This window comes from Rhinolophus sinicus, linkage group LG03 (genome assembly GCF_036562045.2).
Source record: "Rhinolophus sinicus isolate RSC01 linkage group LG03, ASM3656204v1, whole genome shotgun sequence".
In the NCBI taxonomy this organism is placed as follows: domain Eukaryota; kingdom Metazoa; phylum Chordata; class Mammalia; order Chiroptera; family Rhinolophidae; genus Rhinolophus; species Rhinolophus sinicus.
Genome location: NC_133753.1, coordinates 162,949,965 through 162,973,117, shown reverse-complemented (window position 1 = coordinate 162,973,117; position 23,153 = coordinate 162,949,965). Strand labels below are relative to the sequence as shown.

General features: G+C 38.5%; 1 protein-coding gene across 2 annotated transcripts; it reads left to right on the top strand.

Annotated features, from left to right (window-relative positions):
- The first annotated feature begins 13,243 nt into the window (after positions 1-13,243).
- GAPT (GRB2 binding adaptor protein, transmembrane) lies at positions 13,244-17,888 on the top strand. Of its 2 annotated transcripts, none has more exons than XM_074328920.1 (2): positions 13,244-13,361; positions 16,103-17,888. In XM_074328920.1, exon 2 carries the CDS (start codon positions 16,114-16,116, stop codon positions 16,975-16,977), a length of 864 nt encoding a protein of 287 aa, XP_074185021.1. In that variant the 5' UTR covers positions 13,244-13,361; positions 16,103-16,113; the 3' UTR covers positions 16,978-17,888. The 2 variants fall into 2 exon arrangements, with proteins under 2 accessions (XP_074185021.1, XP_019598541.2); XM_019742982.2 differs by having other exon boundaries at positions 13,246-13,361; positions 16,205-17,888.
- Positions 17,889-23,153: the final 5,265 nt, after the last annotated feature.

Here is a 23,153-nt window from a genome sequence, read left to right as displayed (position 1 = left end):
GAGTAATAATTAGATAATAATCTTTGTGAAAGTAGTTTCTGCAGGTGGGATAGAGTTAATAGTCTGTTTAGGTCATTCAAAATGTTGGGCAGTAATGATGGGGAAAAAAAGTACTATTTATAATACTATCTAACCAGATCATTGGAATTGCTCTTATTACCGAAAAAGCAATTTAAAATGTTGGAAGTGAAGACTGTTTGAAGGAATACAGTGAGTAGAGGGGCACTGCCTTCAGGATGAGGAAGACAGCTCTTCCTCTGAAAGTGTCGGGAATGAGCAGAAGGCTGTGAGGATAGCTGGAGAGGATGGAAGTAGCCAGAGCCTCCACTTCCAGATGCTGGTCTCAGTAAAGTAGAAAGTGAAGTCCTGTACTGAGAGTAAAGGAGTAAAAAACTACTTGGAAGATATGCCAGGAAAGCCGTGATAGAGGAGTAGGAGAGAGACTGTGTTAGGGTTGTTGCTCAGCCTGTCTTATGAGTATTTAAAGTGTAATTTTATCAATATTGGTCCCTTTAAGGTTTTTCTATTTTTCAAATTTCCTACAATGAACAAGGAATAAAGAAAAAAAAATTAAAGAAGGGGTTAAAAAAAAGATTAAGGAAGGTGCAGGTAAACAATGTTATCAGCTTACATCAACTAAAAAGCTTCTGAACAGCAAAGGAAGCCATAACCAAAATGGTAAGGCATCCCATAGAATGGGAGAAAATTTTTGCCAACCAATTTTCTGATAAGGGGTTAATTGCCAAAATATATAAGGAACTCATATAACTCGATAGCAAAATAATAATAATAATAACCCAATTAAAAAAATGGGCAAAGAACTTGAATAGACATTTTTCTAAAGAAGACATACAGATAACCAACAGGTACATGTTCAGCATCACCAATCATTGGAGAAATGCACACCAAAAACACAATGAAATATATCATTCACACCTATTATGATGTCTATTATCAGAAAAACAGAAGATACCAAGTGCTGGTGAAGGTCTGGAGAAAAGATAAATCTTAGTGAAATGTAAACTGGTACAATCACTATGGAAAACAGTATGGAGGTATTTCAAAAAATTAGAGAACAACCATATCATCCAGCAATCCCACTTCCGGGTATATACCCAAAGAAAGTGAGATCGTAATCTCAAAGACATACCTGTATGGCCATGTTCACTGCAGCATGATAGCCAAGTTATAGAAACAACCTAAATGGCCATCAACAGATGAATGAAGAAAATGTGGTATATGTATGCACTGGAATATTATTCCACCTGAAAAAGAAGAAAATCCTGTCATTTGCAACAACACATATGAATCTGGAGGACATGCTAATTGAAATAAACCAGGCAGAGAAAGACAAATACTGCATGGTATACTTATATGTGGAATCTAACAAAAAGTCAAACTCATAGAAACAGAGTAAAATGGTGGTTGCCAAGGGCTGAGGGTTGGGGGAAATGGGAAGAGGTTGGAAAAAGGGTACTGACTTTCAATTATAAGATGAATAAGGTCTGAGAATCTAATGTATGGTATTGTGACTATACTTGACAACACGGTATTATAGAATTGAAATCTGCTAAGAGAGTAAATCTTAGGTTTTCTCACCAAAAAAAAAAAGAAGTAAATTAGTGATGAATGTGTTAATTAACTCAATTGTGGGAATCCTTTCACAACGTATATGTATGTAGAATCATCATATTGTATGCTTTAAATATAATTTGTCAATTATATTTCAATAAAGCTTAAAATTAAAAAAAAAACCACAATGTCATCAGCAAACTCTCTTGGTACTATAATACTATAATTTGAAGGTTGACTTACTGCATTTATGTGGAGTAGCTCAGTGGTTCCTGAGTTTGTTTTGTTAGTCCGAGGAGGATTATAAAGATGTCTTCTTAAACATTAGACAAGGGCTATCAGGCACTGGTCTGCTGACAGCTGACCAGATCGGCGAGAATGGTCAGCCATACTACCTGCTCATGTTTTGCTGGCTCTGAGTATGATGGTTTCTAATGAATTATCATTTGCAGAGAAGTCTTGTTTATAGCAAAGATAGTGCTAACCTGACTTGTATACAAAAAATGGGTGTGAGACTGATAATACGAACTTTATAGGACTGTTGTAGGATTAAATGGACAATACACATGAAGCGTTTAAAACAATAACTGACCCTTAGTAAATGCTCAATAAATGTTAGCTACTGTAGAACAGTTATTTCTAAAAAAAGAAAAAAAAAAAAAAGAAAGGGGGGAGGAAGGGTGTGAGAAAGAAAAAAAGCACATTGCAAAAACCAATATTTTAACCAGTAGAGGGCACTCTTCTCTAGGTTTTTAGGTCTAGAGCATTTGCTCCTGGAGTATATAAGGTCCTCTAACCTCTAATATATATATTTTTCCTACTGGTAGTACTGGGTCAAAGAAAAACAAAGCCAGGAGCTAGGTGAAATGATAAGGACAGATTACAGGCGTACCTCGGAGATATCGCAGTTTCAATTTTAGACCACGGCAGTAAAGCAAGGAGCTCAAAGCATGTCATAATCTTTTTGGTGGTGGAGAGTCTTGCCTTCAATTTGTAAAAAAAATGGAACATCTGTGATGCACAGTAAAGCAAAGGCAATAAAATGAGGTATGCCCGTATAATTATTAATATATTATTGCAATGATACAGTATGATCTGAACTAACTTTGATTTATACAGAGGTGACGTGGTGTTTTAAAGGGAAAATGAGGATGGGGTGAGCGGAAGCTCAGTAGAGTTAGAAAAATAAATATTTACAAAAAGCAGGAAGGCGTCCATGTGAAATCCATCGGGGTATGCTAACTGGCTTTTACCTCTCACAGAGACTGGGAAATGGTGCCTAACTTTAGGTGTTGGCTGGACCAAACAGTAAATTCTTGGCAGCACTGAATTTTCTCAGGCATGTAGTTTAAGGGGTGGGGGCTATGAGGGTCATCCTAGGGGTGCAGTCTTGAGCTATTAAAAACTGTTGGTATTTTTTTCAAGTCTTTGTAGGCCAATTTTGAGGCCTACTTGAGAAAGGGCTCAGAGGAACCTGGCTGGAGAGAATGTTTGTCACAGGGGACAGTATTAATATTAGTTTTATTGACAAAAATATAATCCCACTACGTCTTACTCTCAGTAGGATAATGTTGGTACTTCTCAATGTCTTATTTACAATAAGTCTGGTTTGGAGAGGCCTTGGGATCTCAACAGAATTTGAGAGACCACTTGAGAAACAGCTTTCTCTGTCCTGAGGGAAATGTTTGTCATATTCCTGTCTTTTTTCCTGTAAATAACCTTCAATAACAGAAGGGGTCACTTGTGTATCTCCTGCCAAGCATCCATTCCCCTGCTAGCCAAAGCTCTGCAGTATCCTTTGGTTAACCATGCATCCGCAGGAAAGAGAAGTAGTTAGCCTGATTCATTAGCTCCAGGGGGGGCGTGAGAGCCTCACCTGACTCATCAGAGCACCACATTCCTCTAGCCAAACAGTTCTTCCAAGGGTTGGCTTGAAGCCTGACTCAGGCCAGTGGTCAATGCTGGGACTTCTGGAACTATTGAGGAGATAGGCAATCTTGCTATGATATAGCAAGCCAGGAGCTGCTGGGGATTCTCCCTGGAGAAGGTTTGTAGAGGAAAGGGAGCCAACGAAGATGAGAGGCCAGTTCTGATGACGTTTCTTGAGCTGCTGCTTCCAGCCACTTCACTTTTTAAAAAAAAAAATTGTTTTAATTTATTTTGAAGTATTTCAGATATTCAAGAAGCTGTGAAAATTATTATCATGAGCATATATGTACCCACTAGGCAGTTTGAGAAATAAAAGATGACCAATGAAATTGGACTCATGGACTCTTCAGTTATATAGGTCAATAAATCTATTTTGTGCAAGTCATTTTGAGTTGTGGCTGTGTCCTGTACAACAGAAGACTTCCAATACATAGCCAATAAAGCCTGTCTTAAGATGGTCTCTCTCTCTTTCTCTCTCTCTCTCTCTACATATATATATATATATATATAAAAGCATGGTGTATCAACCAAGGTTTTAGTTGCAAATAACAGAGTCTATTTAAGCTGATTTTATACCTTTTTTTAAGACTATTTTTTTAGAGCAGTTTTAGATTTACAGCAAAATTGAGAGGAAGGTACAGAGATTTCCCATGTACCCCATACACCCACACATTGCAGGGCCTCCCCCATTTTCAACATCCCCACCAGAGTGGTACATTTGTTACAATTGATAAACCTAGATTGACATATTATCACTCAAAGTCCATAGGTTACATCATGGTTCACTCTTGGTTTTGTATATTCTATGAGTATGGACAAATGTACAATGTCATTTATCCATCATTATGGTATCATACAGAGTGTTTTCACTGCGCTAAAAATCCCCTGTGCTCTGCCTGATCATATCTCCCTCCTCTCCCAATTCCTGGCAACCATTGATATTTTTACTGTCTCCATAGTGTTACCTTTCCCAGAATGTCATGTAGTTGGAATCATACAATATGTAACATTTTCAGATTGGCTCATTTCACTAAGTAATATGTATTTAGGATTCCTCCGTGTCTTTTCATGTCTTGATAGCTCATTTCTTTTTAGCACTGACTAATATTCCATTGCCTGGATTTCGCAGTTTATATGCATATATCCATTCATCTACTGAAGGTCATCTTGGTTTGTTCTAAGTTGTGGTAATTCTGAGTAAAGCTGCTATAAACATTCTTGTGCAGGTTTTTACGTAGACATATGTTTTTAAGTCCTTTGGGTAAATACCAAAGAGTCACATGGAAAGGTATATTTAGCTTTGTAAGAAACCGCCAAGATTTTGCACCCTTTTTAAGCCTAAGCATAGAAAGTCCCAGTGAGCCCGGCCCTGAAACTTTCCTGCACTTGGCTTATCTTGACAGTATGCTGCCAGGATACATTCAGGTCCCTTTTACCCTACAGAAATGCTCTTCTTTGACCTACCTCTAAAGGTCATACTTAGAAGCAGAAAATATAAAGGAGCTCTGGCTCTGACTTTGTCCCCACTGTACGTCCATGCCTTGTCCACACTAACGCCCTACCGGCTGCCTGATGATGAGCTGTCTGTTCTCATGGCACTTTCTAGACCTGTCCCACTGAACCCCAGCCCACCAGAACTGACTTTGTATGCTTTCAGGAAAGCTGAACAGTCCCATCGCTCAATGCAGCTCTGTTCTCCCAAGAGCCTCATCTAATAGTGGGGATCTTGCCATGTCTACGTTAGCTGAGCCAGTGCTTGCTCTCCAGTTTTGCAAAACTATTTCAGGATACATACGTAGGTGGTAAAACTATAAATAAAAGCAATAGATGATTAATAGAAAAAGCTGGATTGTTGTTACTCTGAAGATGAGGGAGGATAATGTCATGGAGTGGGGCAAACTGGGGCTTCCAAAGTAGTAATACATTGGTGATTAGTTTATATCTAAATTATTTATTCTCTAAATTATATACATGTGTGTGTGAATATGTTATACAGATATGTGTGTATAAATGTTTTATATGCTCTTTGATATGTATTTATAACACCAAACAAATCTATTGTTACAGCACAGAATAATCCCTATTTCTTTCATTTATTCACTCAACAACTATTTGTTGAACGTGTTCTACATGATATGACAGACACTGCTGGACATAGGCAGTGAATACACATGCTCCCTGTTCTCATGACATTTTTATCCCCTCACCCCGTAGTGTGTAGCCTTCCACTTCTCTGTGTATACAAGGACGTGTCTTTATTCCAGACCACATTATCTCTTGTGTGAACCAACTCACTGACCTTCATCCTGCCCTGGGCATCCTACAATAAAAAAATAAACAAATATATATGAAAGTATTAGATAGTACTACATGCTATAATGAAAATAAAACAATGGTGTAAGAGTGAATGAGAGCATGTGTAGGGGTGAGATTGAGTGAGAGTATGTGTAAGGATGTTCTTCAGACTGGGATGGCCAAAGAAAGCCCCCTGAGGAGGGGACATTTAAGAGGAAGGATGAATGACAGAGTGATGGAGGCATGGGAAGATCTAGAAGAAAAACATTATATTAAAGAGAGCAGCTAACGCTCCCTGCCTAAAGGCAGGAACAAACTGGATGCATCGGAGGATTAGAGAGAAAGCAAATGTGTCTGGGCCTAGTGATTACTGGAGGAGGCTGGAAAAGATAATAGCAAAAGGCAGGGGCCAGAGCATGGAAAGCTTACCGCCCCTAGTAGTGGCTGGAGTTTAACTCTAACTCTATAGGAAGCCGCTCAAGGATCTTAAGCAGGAGGCTGATGTGGTCTGATTTATATTTGAGAACTATCACTCTGTCAGCTTTAAGGATACAGTATTGTAGGATGCCCAGGGTAGGATGAAGGTCAGTAAGTTGTTCAGGCAAAAGATGATGTGGTCTGAAATAAAGACATGTCCTTGTACAGACAGAGAAGTGGGAAGACTACATTTAGAACAGACAGAACTAAGCCCAGTCAGAAGTAAACACTAGATCATTTTCATTGTTCTCCATAATAGTAACAAGGGTCATCATACTCGGCCCCAGTTAGAGCACATTGCTTTCCTTCTGTACATTGTACAGAAGGTTCTTAAATCATGGCCTTCATGATCTTACACCTCAGTCTCTCATTTTTCACCCCCGCCATTAGTTACTGAAAACCTTCATATTTTATTAAAACCCAAGCAGGAGCGCTGCTCCAGCCAGGTAGACCTACCAACCCCCCACAGTCAGGGCCACCATTTTTGGCTCAGGTCAAATATTCTGAAATAGAGAGGGATTTGACTGTATATCATTTGGAATAAAGCAGATTTTAACCTGGGACTTCGCAGGAATTTAGTTACACAATTCGAGAGTGAGAGGGGGAGTTTATAGTAGTGTACAAGTTAAGAACATCAGCTCTAAATTCAAGTTACATTGTCTGAGTTTGAACTCAAGCTCTGGCACAAGCTGTATGAAATTGGGTATGTAATTAATTCAATCTTTCTATGCCTCAATTTCCTCATCTCTAAACATACCTATTCCTATGCTTGTGGGAATTAAAAAGAAAATCCATGTAAAGGGGTGAGGGAATGGTCAGAGGCTTGCACAACTGTGCAATCGATGGGAACTATTAGTGTCATTTTAGTGAGCTTGCAGATTCGTAGAGTTTTTAATAATATGCGTTTCTCTGATATACTTTGAGCACTTTGCAGATTTGTTTGCAACATTATCGAGTTCCCATTTTATAGTGAAGAAAACTTAAGTAATGAATTAAATGATTTACTCAAGATCATACAGCGCAGTCATAAGATATTAGTTCAAAAAAGGCCTAAGTCCTCACTACTGGCTTGCTGGGAACTTTTAAAAATGACTAAAGTTTGAGTGATAGCCTCAAAGCTTTAAAAGTGGCCTGGAACCCAAGCATCAATATTTTTAAAAACTCCTGAGGAAATTCTAGTGAACAACTAGACTTAAGAACCATTGACCCATTAAAATCCATTCTACAAATGGGAAAGTGAGGCTCTCTGTGATGGAATGACTGGCCCAAGCTATTTATGTCAGAAATAGTGATAGGCTCTGAAGACCAGAAGCAGATAACCTTAAAATTCTAGTAAGTTAACTTATAAAAGGAATACATCATGATGAGAGAGATGTGTCTTAAGAAAAGAAAGAACAATGTGACTTTTGCCTCATCTATTATAAATATATCTAAACAGAAGGTGGTAATCTTATAAGGAAGCACAGAAAATGGGTGTCAGGAAAATGGGTGTAGTTGGAGCATCACACTGGCTTGCCTGAAACCATGATCCGTTTCCCTCCATACTAATACTCTCGACTTCTGGGTGACTGTTCACAAATGTTCATCTGAAGATCAACTGGCTTCTGAAGTATGTCTCCCACAGGGAGAGAAGAGGGGCCCCTGATTATCAGGACCCTTTTAGACAGGCCCCTGCCCCACCTACTCTGGTAGTGTTTGTTTTGTTTCCTTCACCCTCTACTACTCCTCATTGAGGAGTAGAGTTACACAGGATACCATCCCAGTTTGGAGGAAAAAAAAAAAGTGAATCTAAAGCAGTTACTGTTCTCTGCCTCCCTTAATTTCTCACTCAGAAACAGTGTATAACAGATTATTCAGGGTCTTAAAGGAAAGGGCTTAGGAGTAATACTTTCCTCTGATGAGCTAGTACCCCGCCTAAGTTCCCACCCCTGTAGGATTTGAAATGGTAATAGTGATCTTGCTGTCCATGGGCAATGTATCTGCTATCTAGGAGTTCCCATATCCAGCCCACCTGCAGTGTGAGGTTTCAAAATATCCCAAGTTACTTAAAATTTATGATGTTATACTATGCCTCTCAGCATTTACAGAGGAAGTTGGCAAAATCAAACAATGACGGATTTGGTGTCCATTATTAATCCCGGTTTACAGTACTCACCTCCTTAAATGAACAACAAAAAACAAGCCTGCTGAAATAGTTTACCAGTTATCTGACTTGTGAAATTTTGTACGTACTCTAAGATGAAAGACGTCCTGCTATTAGAGTGCCAAATATGCAGCTTTCAATCTTATTCAGAAAGAAGTAAAATATTGTCACTTTTTCTTATTGGATAATTACTCAATTTTCCTAATGTGCATTTTTTTTTTCCTGAAGGAATAAAAGGGGAAAGGAAAAAGAGTGTTGTTTAACTGAAGTGGAAGCAAGCTTCAAGTTATGTTATCTGCTCTGCACAGCAATTAGGAAAGACTTATGATGAAAAAAGGGAGTTGGACTAAAAGGAAGTATATATTGAACATGAAAACCACTTTCAGATATCGTCTTTTGAATGTAATGACCATTTTTATATTGTTCATTTGTATTTAGTAGAATTTGAAAGAACCTCAGGTATCACCCAATCCATTCTTTTCTTATGGATGAAAAAAAGCAAGACTGAGCGTTGTGTTACTTGCCCATGATGCCAAGATTATATCTTTTCGGTAACATTGCTTTATATCTATGTGTTTTTAGCTTGAAGATGACTTTTCAGCAATACATCCCTTATGTGAGTCCATGCGTGCCAATGAAAGACCATTATCTCAGAAAGTTGAAATTCTCTGCTTTGACTGGGCTGAAAGTTAAAATTTATTAATAACATCTCTCTTTCTTACCACCAGCCTTACCAACCTCCAGGCTGAGGAAACTCCAAATAAAGTTTGAATTCATCCAACTTCAAGTCTATCTACAATTTAGCAAAGTATTCCTCCATTCAAGCTAGCAGATCAGTTTACCAAAGAAGATGGTAATCTGAATAAATAAAAACCATATATCTAATCATCTCAGCTTTTCATGACTATAAAAGTAATTGTCTTAGTATTCATTCCCAATTTTTTAAAATTAAGATGCAATTTACATATAGTGCACAAATCTGAAACAGACAACTTAAAGAATAGTTACATATAGATACATCTTGTAACCACCACAAAGATCAAGATACAGAACATTTCTAGCATCTGAGAAGGCTCTCTTATTCACCCCCCAGTCTATAGTAATCACAATTCTTCTGACCTCTACCATCCTATGTTCATGACAAGCTTTACAAGCTTTACATATTTTGAGAATGGAATCATACGATGTGTACTTTTTGTGTATAGCTTTTTTTGTTCTACATTATGTTTGTGAGATTCATCCATGTTGTTTGCACATGTCAGTATCTTGCTGTTTTTTTGTTTTGTTTTTCATTTCTGTGTAGTATTCCATTTGGGATATTATGTGTAAAGCAGTTATAAACAGAAATGACCTTCATTTCTGTTGAGTATATACCTATGAGTAGAATTCCTGGGTCTTTTTACTTTGTTTTAGAGTCTTCTATTTTAGTCCCAGACCATAATATAACTTTCTAAGTTGTCAAATGAACCATAAAAATTAACTTCTCTTTAGGCCTGACAAGTGTTCCGGGTGGCAGATTTCACAGTTCTTAAAATGGTCCACCAATAGGGTAACATCATTCGTGGTTCACTCCCTATGGCTTCCCCAGTGGGTTTTGCTCTCCCATTTCTTTCTCCATAACTTCCTGTTATCTATATTCTGACTTAATGTGAGGGGTGGGGGAGAGAGAGATTCTTGAAGGGGGCATCTAGGAACTTTCTTTCCATCTATTCCTCATGGAGATAGTGTAGTATAGTGGAGAATTAGAGGGTCAGAACCACAGGACTGAGTTTTGCTATCCAGGTTAATTTGTACTCCCCAGGATGGCTATCATACTTCACATAACATCTCTGGCCCTTAGAAGGTTCACTTTTTTCAAACCTGCCACAAATCAAAATCATCTGAAGAATTTTCATATTTGTTTTCATTATAAAAGTGGTGCATATTAGTGGAAAAAGATCAAATAGTATAAAAGAATGTAAAATGAAAAGTAAAAACCCCTCCTCCTACAGTCTACACAATCTCCCATTCCTCTAACTCAGAAATTCCTTTGTGATGTTCTGAACTTTTAACATAAAGATCTCTGAGCCCCATTCCAGACTTAATGAAGCAGAATCCCCGGGGTTTGGGAATTTATATTTTAAAAAAGCTTTGTAAGTGATTTGGATAGTTTTGCAGGTTTAGAAATGAATTCCTTGACTAAATAATAGCTGAGATCTCTTTTAGAAAAAACCATCTTCTACCCCCTCAAAATGAAAGGATTTAAATTTGCCAGCTATTAATAGGACTGACCCTACACATAACTAAAGTGACAGTGGTTTTATTTGACCTTTTCTTACTCATGAGTTCTCCCTTCACCTTCAGCTACTCAGTTTCTTCATTTTAAAATTTTCCTTGACTCACATAGTCAAACCCTACTAGTTGGAAGGCAGTCACTCATTCCATTAAAGCTGTAGTTGACTTTTGATTAATCCCATAAACCAGTCAGTATTAATGAATTTTCTAGCTGATGTACACATTCCCTTTCCAAGGTAACAATGCTTCGTGCTAAAATGTAAGTTCCCATAGTGCTCTGAACAACTAGCATGAAGTTTGGGGGCTCCTTCCAGCATAACCATGAAGATGCTTTTAGTCAAGTAAGCTTTCAAATAAAATCCACATACACAAATATTTGTCCATGTCTACCCTCACGGATATTAGTTCAAGTATCTGAAAGACAAAAAAAAAAAAAAAAAAACATAGTTAAAAAAATAGATAATTAACTGACACAAAATAAATTGCTGGAATTCTAAGTCGCAATGAAATGAAGTGGTTGTTAATCAGCAATTAACAGGAAAGGAGGGTTTGCTTGGATATAAATTGTCCAGTCCAATATACTGCCTCCTAGGCCCTCTGCTACCCAAACCACACAACTGTAGGAAGAAAAGCAGGAAAAGGAAATCTAGGCCTAATTGATATGGTAAAAAAGCAGACAATAAAAATGTGCCTTGCTAGGCCAAAGATAGGGAAATAGGAGAATACAGAGCTCAAGGCATAATATCTGATCCATATAAGATAATTATATAATAACTCTATTTTGAATATATGTAGCATTTCTTCCTTAAACTCAATGAATGTTTATATCTATTACTTAAAAAAAAAATTCCTATCTAGAGAAAAGGGTCAGGCAATATTCCTCCATTTTATTTATCTGTAGAAAATCTCTAGTGATAAAGGATTAAATAACATTCCTAAATTTAAAAGGTAAAATCTGGGTGAGCATCCTGTTGTCCTGACTTCTAGAGTAGATTGCATAATTTTACACAAATACTGTATTTATTATATCACATGCAGATTGTGTGTGTGTGTGTGTGTGTGTGTGTGTGTGTAAGATATTATTGGGAGGGGTGGCTAACATTGCAGTTAAATATGCTGGTGAGATTAGAGAGAGCATTCACGTTCGTAGCTTCACAATTTCATAACCTCCTTCACTCTGGGCTCTGCCTGGCACACTCCTATTCTGCCTTGATCAACCTCTTCTTACTCTGTGAGGCTTTGCTCATGTCTTCCCTTCCCTGACCACCCTGAGCTGGATGCCTCTTTTGCCTACTCCCACCATCCCCTGTGCATAACCTGGTATTTCTTAGCATTTACCACCTTGATCAGAAATGATCTGTGGATTCTGCAGCCTCTTCCACTAGGCTTTCTGTGCTGCAAGGGAGTTTGTTTAGAATTGCATCCCGTTGCTTAGCACAGTGCCTGACACAATGTCTGTGCCCAATCTACACTGATAATATTGTTCTAGTATATCCAGTTGGTAGCTCAGTAACTAAACCTTCTTCTTTTAAACCATCTTCTACAAAGTTAATCCTCTGTGATTGAAAAAGTTCCAGTACATATGAAAAGCCAATTTTTCATTACTATATCATCTCATCTATCCAATTTAGCTTTTCTTTTTTGTATTCCAAAGAGTTGGTCTCTGAGAGATACTATTAAATAAAGGTTTTGTGTTAGAAATGTGTTATTCACCCTAGCTAGACAGTTAGTATAGTGGTTTAGCCCACAGGTGCTGGAGGCAGATTGCCAGGCCACACTGGGTGGGTGATGAGTTCACCACTGTTTCCATTCCCTTCTCTGTAAGACCGGACAATCCCCTCTCATCGAGTTGTCAGGATTTACTAAATAGTATACAAAGGTTTTAGAAAGTGTATTACGTGCTTAGAATATGCTGGCGACTATTATTAAATCAAGACTACAGTTTTTTCTTTCATATTTGATTTTGTTGTATTTGCTTGCTGTAACTGCTCATAGCCTTTAATACGCTGAATATCTATGAATCTCCAGGTAAGTTGTATTTCCCACATTTAGTTGGTGAGAGACCTACTAGAAAGTCCCAGGAGGACTGCAACTCAGAATCACTCTTGGAAATTCTTATCATCATTTTAAATGAATACTTACACTTTCTGAACCAAAATTGGGACTCCGGATTGACAAGTATAGATGTTACCTGAGGCATTGGGACACAGTATTTGAAAGGAGAACTATTCTAGCAATCAATCATCCAAGCACACAAATAAATAAATAAACAAGACCCACGTGTTACTACATTTAAACGTCTTTCTTTTCTAAAAACTAAAGTGCAAGTAAAATGTCTTTTATTGATTCTAAATGGAGGGCTGCAAATATTGCTCAAATAAAAAACCATCTAGACTTTATGCACGTTTTCTGATAAAGTTGGAGAATTATTCCTGATAAAGATGAAGGGCTGGACTTCCTTATTCCAAAACGCATGTCATTTATCTTAATTCTGGTCATCTGATAAGAACTTCCTCTATATCCAGGAAGCTTCGCAAGTATGAAATAATCTGAAAAGAGGAGGTAAAGAAGGAACTAACTGACCAAAGTGAAAAAGAGGAAGAAGGTCTAAACCACAGTAAGTTTAAAACGACAAAATGGACAGAAGAGAGCTTAACATACCACTCTCAAGGTAAGTAAGAACCTGATTTAAGGTGTGTAGCTAATGAAAACTAAGAAACAAGTTCATTTTTTAATAATCAATGACTTTTTTAATCTTATCAAGCACAGTTATTTGGTGGCCTTAGGTGTTGATGGCAGAAATAACAATTTACAAACTGAGGGTAATGTTAATGATTCTTTACAAGTATATATGCTCACAAGAATAAGATTATGCTTTGTTATCTCCTTGTTTCCAAGCAGAAGGACAGTATCTGACTTTGAAAATTCAGTTTATCAACAATTCGTAGTTTCAAGACAAGGGAATAATTGTTATGTAACCTGTTGGAACTGTTTTCCAAAACAAAAACAAATAGTTTTCTTCCAGATTGGGTGAGGTGAAACTTATTTAGATATTAAACTATATATATATTTGAAGGGCTTTTGTTTAACATGTTTTTCATTCTAGTAGGTCTTTCTTGTCTCTCAGCGTTTTACCTAGTAAGTTATTTTGAAGAAAGGAAAAGGATGCATTTGTTTTTCTGTGTAAAAAGTCTTCTTGTCTTTATATCAGTGAACACTTCTTTGACAAACAGTTTTAATATTTGGAATGTACTAGAATGCATACTCTACATAGAACAACATAAATGGTAAAAATAAATTATCCTCTTGAAAACTAAGAGAGTAATTTGTTACTTTATCTTCAGGGGACAAGTTAGCCCTCCCCACTTAGGTTGTAGGCTTTTTAAAAAGCTGATTAATTTCCATCGATATTTGAAATTTAGTTCAAATATGCTGGCAAATAATTACTTAAATAAGTATTTATACCACAAAATACTTTAAATATGAACAATTCTCATCTGTTTAAAAAAGGAAATGCATTCGTAATGGTTAAAGTCATTTGCCAAACCTTTGCCCTTGAACACAATCATTGTGCCTGGCCTTGGAGAGGAGGAACCCTACAAAAGTTCTGAAGATATTAAAAGATGTTGAGATGTGAGATATACGTTCCTATAGTCTTACCAAATACATTTTATAAATTGACTGCATCTTATATTCAATTTGGTACTTTACATGAAATGCCAGCATGAAATTTTGCATGTTAATGTATTCTAACTGTACAAATTTGAAAAGGTTTGCTGTCATATATGAACACTCACTGAAAGCAGGGCAAACCTTGGTGAGTTTTCTTTAACATTATCGTTATTATTGTTATCCTAATGCAGGTTGCTCATTCATTAATAGATATTTAATAAACTAGCTATTCTGTGTCTAGTACTGGTGCTGGTAATATAAAGATAAATTAAATATGATTCCCCGCCCTTAAGAACCTCAGAGCTAATCAAGCTATACAAATTAAGTGACGGATGTGCTTGATAGCCATTTACAGAAGTTTGGGTAAGAATAATATTTTGGGGCAAATTTTACTTGAATCTTAATTCAGCATCTTTTTAGTTGTTAAGGAAACTACCTAACCTCTTTAATCTTGTCTTTTGCAGCCATAAAATGGGGATTACAATAGTATCTAGTCCATATGGCAGCTGTAGGATTAAATGAGATAATCCATGTAAAGGTGTTTAGAAGGTGACCCAAAGTAAGCTCTTAACTAAATATCTTTGATGATGACATTCAATAAGTGATGATAATCATTTCATAAGCACTACTAACAATATTGGCTGACTATAATTAACAATATCGTATATATGAAAGTTGCTAAAAGAGTAGACCTTAAAAGTTCTCATCACAAGAAAAAAATTGTAACTATGTAAAATAATGGATATTAAATAAACTTAATGTATTAATCATTTCAAAATATATACATATATCAAGTCATGTTGTACATTTTAAACTTATACAATGTTATATGTCAACTATATCTCAATAAACCTTGAACAAAAAACGACTATGAGATGTAACTATTTCTGTGTCTAGGCTGAAAACATGCAATCATAAAACTTTGTTGATAGACTAATAGAACAATCAGTCTAGACGAACCATTTTAAAACTGACAGAAAATACTCTAAAATTATCTTAATTGAATGAAAGTTGTTTGCTGAAAATTGTGAGCAGACTGGTGATAGGGAGGCTTTCAAAGATATTTTGTTTTATGTCACAGAGTTCTTTTCTTCTTTTAAGTATAAACTGTACCCTTTAGAAGACATATCTTGAGTTTTAAACTATCGATTTAAGCAATTAGGTGCTAAGATTTGGAGTCATTTGTTTATTTAATCATTCTTCAATAAATTTGACTGAGTTACTTTTGTGTGCTAAGTGTTTTGCACTCTAGGAATATAAAGATGAAAAGATCTGATCTCTGCCCACCATTTAACCAAGTAGGAAGATACAGAGTTTCCTGTAATTTAGATTATCATGCTATAATAGAGAATGGATTCATTAATGTGGTAATACAGAGGAAGGAGTGATTAAGGAAAAGACATTGTCTATTACCACTCCACAGGCTTCACAGAGGAGGTGATAGGTAATGGAAATGATTGCACTTGTCCCTTTCCTCTTATGGTGTTCAAAGCACTGCCTTTCACTTGAAAACTATTAGCCTGTTGTCAAAAACCGTGTGGAAATCTAAGTGATAAAATCACTCAGGCTTGGGCAGGGACAGGTTGTTCTAAATATTTTTCTCTACTCACAACATCTAGTACTGTATTGTGTATTAAACCAGGAACTCACTAAATGGTGCTTAATGCATTGGTAGAAAATGGTAGATATTTAATTATGCTGATGTAATAAATATGTAATTAATATGTCTTTAATTTATAGCAGGTTTCTGGATGGCAGGTCATTCAACCTTCTTTTTCTTGAGTTTTCAACTCTGCTATTATCTCCCACTCATTTCTGCTTCATTTTCTGATTCACCGACAGAAAAGAAGTTGGAGTTGATTAAAATCCCTCCTGACTCGGTACAAGTGTACAATAATGGTTGTGATGAAAAACGCATCAGATACGAGAATCAGCCTCCAAAATCAGGGTTCCTCAATCTCTCCTTTAATTGCATTAGTACTTTGTCAGATAATATTCTTTCAGATCTGAAAGAGAAATGTCTAAAAGAGTTTCTAAAATTACCTTTGAACTGTACCCTACAAAGAGTTACATCGGCCTGTACCTGTGAATTCATTAAGGGCAACACGCTACTACTAAACAACACTGTTTGTGCAAAAATGTTGAAAAGCTGTGGAAACACTTCAATGGCCATTTCTATAGGAATTTTCCTTCTTTTACTGCTGGTGATCTGTGGAATTGGGTGTGTTTGGCACTGGAAACACCGTGGCACAACACAATTTACCTTACCGAAGTTTTTGCAAAGGAGAAGCAGCAGGAGAAAAGACTATACTAAAACACTCTCCTTGAATCCCCATGTTATCAGCTCGAGGCATAAAATCTTAGTTCAAACCCAAGACCATAGATGTGCTGCAGGGGGGACTGACATACAGGACATCTATGAAAATGTGGAAGCAGGTCCTCCCAAAGCTGAAGAAGAAACTGATAAGGAACTGTACGAGAACACCCAGCAGCCCTGTTTCAAGGATCATATCTATGGAAATAAGATAACATCTGAATATTACAACTTCCAGAAGCCTTGTTCTTCTGAAGTCCCTCAAGATGAAGATATATATATTCTTCCCGATGCATATTAACTTTTAAAATACTAGGCTGAGTTATTGGAGGATAAATATTCACTGTGGCTTTTATTTTACTGATGTCATTACTAATCAAGTTCTGCTGAAATTCAGTGGTGTGTCGTCTATCACCACCCTTCTGCATCCTCCGTATGTGAATCCCTGTGGATTAATTCTAAATGTCCTCTCCATCATCCTTGCCCTGGATTAACTACGCATTGTGTTATATTGATTCTTCCTTCCAATGGTGCCTGTTACCTTTGTATTTCTATTCCCACCATCTTTTTCTGGCTCAGGATGATTGTCACGCTTTCCTACTGTCAGTCTTTCTGACTCTAGTTTCCACACCCTCAACAGTGCCCCATGATTATTTTCAGAAAATCTTTCCAATGGCGAATCACTCCTTTGCCTAAAACCTTCTCTTTGCAAAAAACATAATGCTCCTCCTTCTAAGTCCAACATCCTTGATTTTACACAATTGGTTACAATTTACTTTTCCAGTGGCTTCTACTAATCCCTCCCTTCTCTGCTTTCATCAGCATCATCTCAGAACACGCCAAACTCCCCCCTCCTCCCCAGCTTCTCCTGTCTGCCCCCCTCTCAATCCTGCCTCTGATCATAACTTCTGTAAGCTTCCTGAATCATTCCAAACCTACATTTACCTTCCCCCACCCCCAGCGCCTGTAGATTTTACTGCCTGTTCAATTCTTTGATCATTTAAGCATGTGAATGTTTGCTGTGACATTTTGTTATTTAAATATGTAATGTGAGAATGTCTTAAACTCCCTACTAATAGTAAGGAACTGCCTCATATTCACATTTTAGCTCCAATGCCTTGACCATCATATGAGGCACTCACTATTGTTCAATTGACAAGAATTGAATTGTACATTTTTCTAAGTAGTTTTGAATAAAATCTAATACATTTATCCATTCAAGGAATATTTATTGAGTCCCTTCTATATATTTTTTACTTTGCTGTACAAATGGAGATTGTAAAGTAGTAAAAAGAAAGATGTGGGTCCTGAACACGAACTGTCCAGTAGGAAAACAAAGACAAACAAAGAAATACTATGCTAGTTATTAACCTACAACATCTCATTTCTAAACCCATCCTTGAATTTCTTAGGCTGGGACTCTGCAAACGACACTTTTTTCCTTTGCCAGGCAGGTCCATATTCAGTTCTGGTAATAAGGGACACTGAGGAGAACTGGTGGGCAGCAGGACGCAAAAGAGACTCGCTTCTTTTTTTGCTGTTGTCCCAACCAGGTACTGTTGCCATGTAATGTACTACAACATCACCCATTGTTTGCAGTTTCCAGTTTCTTCCAGCACTTCTAGAACCAGCTTCATCGAACCTGTCAGAGAGGCCAGAACCAGCCAGGCAGCACCCTCTCCTTCGTATCTGAGAACCAGTTCTCCAGGGCCCTCCTCCAAGCTCCCGAGGGACTGACAGGAGACAAATGACACCTTCACAGCTCTGGGTTCCAGCCCTGTAGGGCACCTCTGTGACGGGCCAGCCGCCACGAGTCGATCAGTACCTGAATGGGGGAGTGGGAATGAAATAAAAGACACACACAAACGCTAATGCGGCCGGTCTTCAGTCATGCTGAAGCCCTGAGTTTATTATCTCTAACCAATATATACAGTTTGAGTACGTGCAGTTAAACGAAGAAGATATGCATTATCTCAGTGAAAGTAAATCTTTCCAGCTTCAACCTTACTTTGACATAGAAGATACAAGGTCACTGAAACTCACAAAAGTAAATATTTCAAGGAGACAGAATCTACTAATTGTCTAGAAAGCCCTTAGTTTTCTGTGTCTGGGAACTGGCCGTTTTCACCACATTCCTCAGCAGCCGTTAGGCGCTTTTCAGATAAGGCAGAGACAATGTTATGGGGGCAGAAACCGAGCCAGTCTGCAAGGTTCAGGGTTGCAAGAAACCATGGCTCCCCACATCTCCCCCTTTTTTATTTTATAAAAGCAAAGTCCATCCAGCCAGGATGGCGAGGTGATGGTGCCTGACTTAGGCATCCCAGGACGCCTGCCTCAACTTACCCGTCATTGGTACTCATATTTTATTAATACAAGCCCTGTCTTAGGTGTTGAAGCGGCTCCCAAGTACTCACCCGTCTTTGGCTAACCCGCCCCTCTAAATGCATGGGGGAGAAAGACTTAAGGCTTCGCCTTGAGCTCAAGCTGATGGATGTCAGCTCGTAAGTCTAACATCCTGCTGATGAAACATCTGATGAGGATGGGGAGTAGGCACAGAACCAAGCAGACACAGATGCTCAATGTAAGAAATATTATAACAGAATGGGTAATATAAGGCATAGAGGGCAAAACACTCCTAAGAACATCAACAAACTCAGAGGCAGCCTGAGCTGCATCAAATTTTAAGGGTTCAGCTTCTCTCATACTTTGAACTTTATCATGAAGCCAGCTTTCTTTTATACACACAGAAACAAGAAGGTTACATAAAGCGGCTGAGGCAGCAAGTACAGATTAGTTACGTTTTCTCAAAGTTTGACCCTGACTGTTCTTAGACCTTTAGATATTTTCCCATTTCCAGGGCAACAGGTGTCTGTTTGTTCTTTATGCTTATCGGAGTTTCCCTCAGCCATCCTCCCAAACTCTGCTTGAAGTTACATTTTCTTAACCCTTAATGCTCCAATTCCCTACATATCCCCTTTTTTATTTTTTATAAGATCGTGTCTGGCTTAGGTGGTCAGTACAGACATTTTTACTTACCCGTCATTGGATATCAATCATCAAAGCGATCGACTCCTGTCTTAGGTTGTAAAAACGCTTACTGATCATTACCCGTCATTGGCTACCGATCTCCTTTGAGGAAAGCCAGAGACAGCAGTGGCTTTTCCCAGGCAGGGGGAAGGGGAGGCAAGGCTCCTTTTTGGATCTTTTAAGGCAGCTCATTGGGGGTCCCCACTCGGTTTTGCCTGGCTTAGGTTGTATCTCCTGTGAGATATCTTACCCGTCTTTGGCTGCAAACCATCTTTTGGGGACCAGACAGAGAGACATAAGGTGTAAAATATAGAGATAAGCAAAGTTCCTAAAAAGACACAGTCTTACAGGCTCTTCTTTCCTTAAGGAAAGACATGGGGGGGACAGTCGGCTAGGCTGTTGTGTGACTGCATCTCCCCCTTTTTTGTTTTTGAAGCATGAGAAACACAGAATGTGCAGTTATTTCATTTACAGCCTGTCGGAGGGCTATTTGTCCACATCTGAGGACTATGTAAAATAAACAGAACAATAAACAGAATAGCAATATCTCCAGCAAACCCTCTACCCAAAGTCTTTATCCATTTAACAGGGTCTGAAGTGGAAAGTCCTTCTGCAGCTGTGGAAAGTGAGAGATTTTCACACCCTAGGGGCGTGGATGGGTATCTATAGATGTCTTCTCTTCTGTGGGCTGTCATTCATGGTATGGTTGAACACCGACCAGGAATTCACAAAGGTTTTTCTTTCAGACCTGGAGAAATACAAGCAAAGCCTCTTCCCCATGTTATCTCGCGGGGAGAAGTAGGATCAGCTTCCCCATGTAATATTTTAAACAAAGGTTGTAATTCACCGGTTGTCAACCGCAACTGAGGTCTAATCCAGTTAATGTCTCTCAGTAGCTTTTGGAAATCATTTAATGTTTTTAAACAATCTTGCCGGATTTGTATTTTTTGAGGCACAATGGCCTGAGGCATTAAACAATATCCCAGATAAGAGTAAGGAAGCACTTGCAGAATTTTTTTGGGGGGGCTATAACTAGCCCATAATTGTGGAGTTTTTTTTTGTAAATGAGCAAAAGCAGCAAGCAACTTTGGTTCACAAGAGTGGGCAAGAAGTATGTCATCCATGTAGTGGATGATGTAAATATCTGAAAATGTCCTTTAGGTAGGTTTTATAGCAGCTGATACAAATTTTTGACATAATGTAGGGCTACTAGCCATTTTTTGAGGTAGCACTAGCCAATGATATCTCTTAAAAGGTTTTTGTAAATTAACAGAAGGAACACTGAAAGCAAATCTAGGGCAGTCATCAGGATTTAAAGGTATAGTATAAAAACAATCTTTTAAGTCCAAAACAATTTTATATGTGTTTTTTGGTATGGCTGCAGGACAGGGCAAGCCTGTCTGTAAGGCTCCCATTAATTTCATGGTTTTATTAACTTTTTGTAAATCTTGTAATAATCTCCACTTACCAGATTTTTTTTTAATAACAAATATGGGAGAATTCCAGGGAGAATTGGAGGAAGCAATGTGTCCTTTTTCAAGTTGCTCCTGTACTAGCAGCTTGTAAAATCTTTTGTAGGGGGGACCTTTGATCTTTTACGCCTGGTAATTGTCTCATTGTCACAGGGGCTACAACAGGGGCCTCAGGCTGTGGATCTAGCCCTGCAACTACACTTGGAGGAGAGCTTAATTGTAACCTAGGCTTTTATTTTGATTGAGATTTTAATAAAGGCCCAGTCTGTTGAGCCTGGACTAATTGCATTTGAACAGAGAGGGAAGTGAGTGCAGCTTGTAATCTTTGCACCTCTGCTTCCAAGGGGGATCTTTACCCCGAGGATTCCATTGATTTCTAAAAGGAATCTGGGGACTCCGAGGACAATTTCCTCCATCCACAGCAACTTTAAGCTCAATCAGCTGTCCCTGAATCTTTTTTAGCTGATCTGCAAAAGAAAGTGTAGTGCCTGCAGGTTGTCTGCCTTCTTGAGCCATAGCCACCAAAGGAGGGTATTTGTTCCTATTATATTTGGCTGTTTTATCCTCTAAGTCTTCCTGATTCTGAGGGTCTAAATCTTCCCAGTCCTCGACCGGAGGTTCATAATAAATAGGCTCTGTATCTTTAAAAAGTTCTTTTGTGGGTTTGGCTTCCTCCCCCTTTTCTCTCTCTGCCAGAGAAGCGGCAGATGAAAGAATTTCTTCATTGCCAGCTTGTTTTACTTTCTCTAGCTTACAGCTCTTACGCCTGAGATCTAAACAATCTCTAATCAAGGTCCACAACCCGAATGTTTCTACAGGGATCTGCTGAGGTCCGTGGGCAGCATAATAATCTTGTAACTGCTCTCCCATTTTCTCCCAAGTTTCCAGACTGACAGTGCCTTCTTCTGGAAACCATGGACAAACTTCTTTTACAAATTCTAAAAACTTATCTAACTGTTCTCTGCTCACCCGACTGCCACGGGCGGCAAGCAATTTCTTAAGTCCTCTAACATACAGGTCCTTGCTGCTAGCGTGACCCATCCTTCACCCTAACTCGGCCCTTCTTTCAAACAAAGAAAACACTCTGATGCCCGTCTGGCCTCGCGGAGCCAAATCTGTCTTGGCTAAGGCGCTCCGGTATAATCCCCCGGACAGGTGGACAGAAGTCCAGTCGCCGTTATGCCGTATGACAGAACCGGAACCGCAGATTAGGGCCCAATCAAGCTCCGTGACAAGAAGTCGTGGAACTATCACTCACTCACACATTCATTCGACCGAGGGGTATTGTGCCTTACTCACCACGCATCCACTGATAAGCTCTCTACGAGCTGGGCCCTTGCCACGCGGTGTTCCTCACTGTTACCCCCGTATTCAGGTCCCTGTTCGGGCGCCAAGTGTGACGGGCCAGCCGCCACGAGTCGATCAGTACCTGAATGGGGGAGTGGGAATGAAATAAAAGACACACACTCTTCAGTCATGCTGAAGCCCTGAGTTTATTATCTCTAACCAATATATACAGTTTGAGTACGTGCAGTTAAACGAAGAAGATATGCATTATCTCAGTGAAAGTAAATCTTTCCAGCTTCAACCTTACTTTGACATAGAAGATACAAGGTCACTGAAACTCACAAAAGTAAATATTTCAAGGAGACAGAATCTACTAATTGTCTAGAAAGCCCTTAGTTTTCTGTGTCTGGGAACTGGCCGTTTTCACCACATTCCTCAGCAGCCGTTAGGCGCTTTTCAGATAAGGCAGAGACAATGTTATGGGGGCAGAAACCGAGCCAGTCTGCAAGGTTCAGGGTTGCAAGAAACCATGGCTCCCCACACACCTCCTTCTAGGTTCTGATAAGTCCCAGCCATAGTCATGGTGACGTTTCCTGTAGTGACTTGTCTGTGGTACCAAAATCTCCTTTTCACCCCTGTCTTTTCAGTCTACCAGTACTATTTTTTTAAAAGCTATTTCCTGTATTCAATT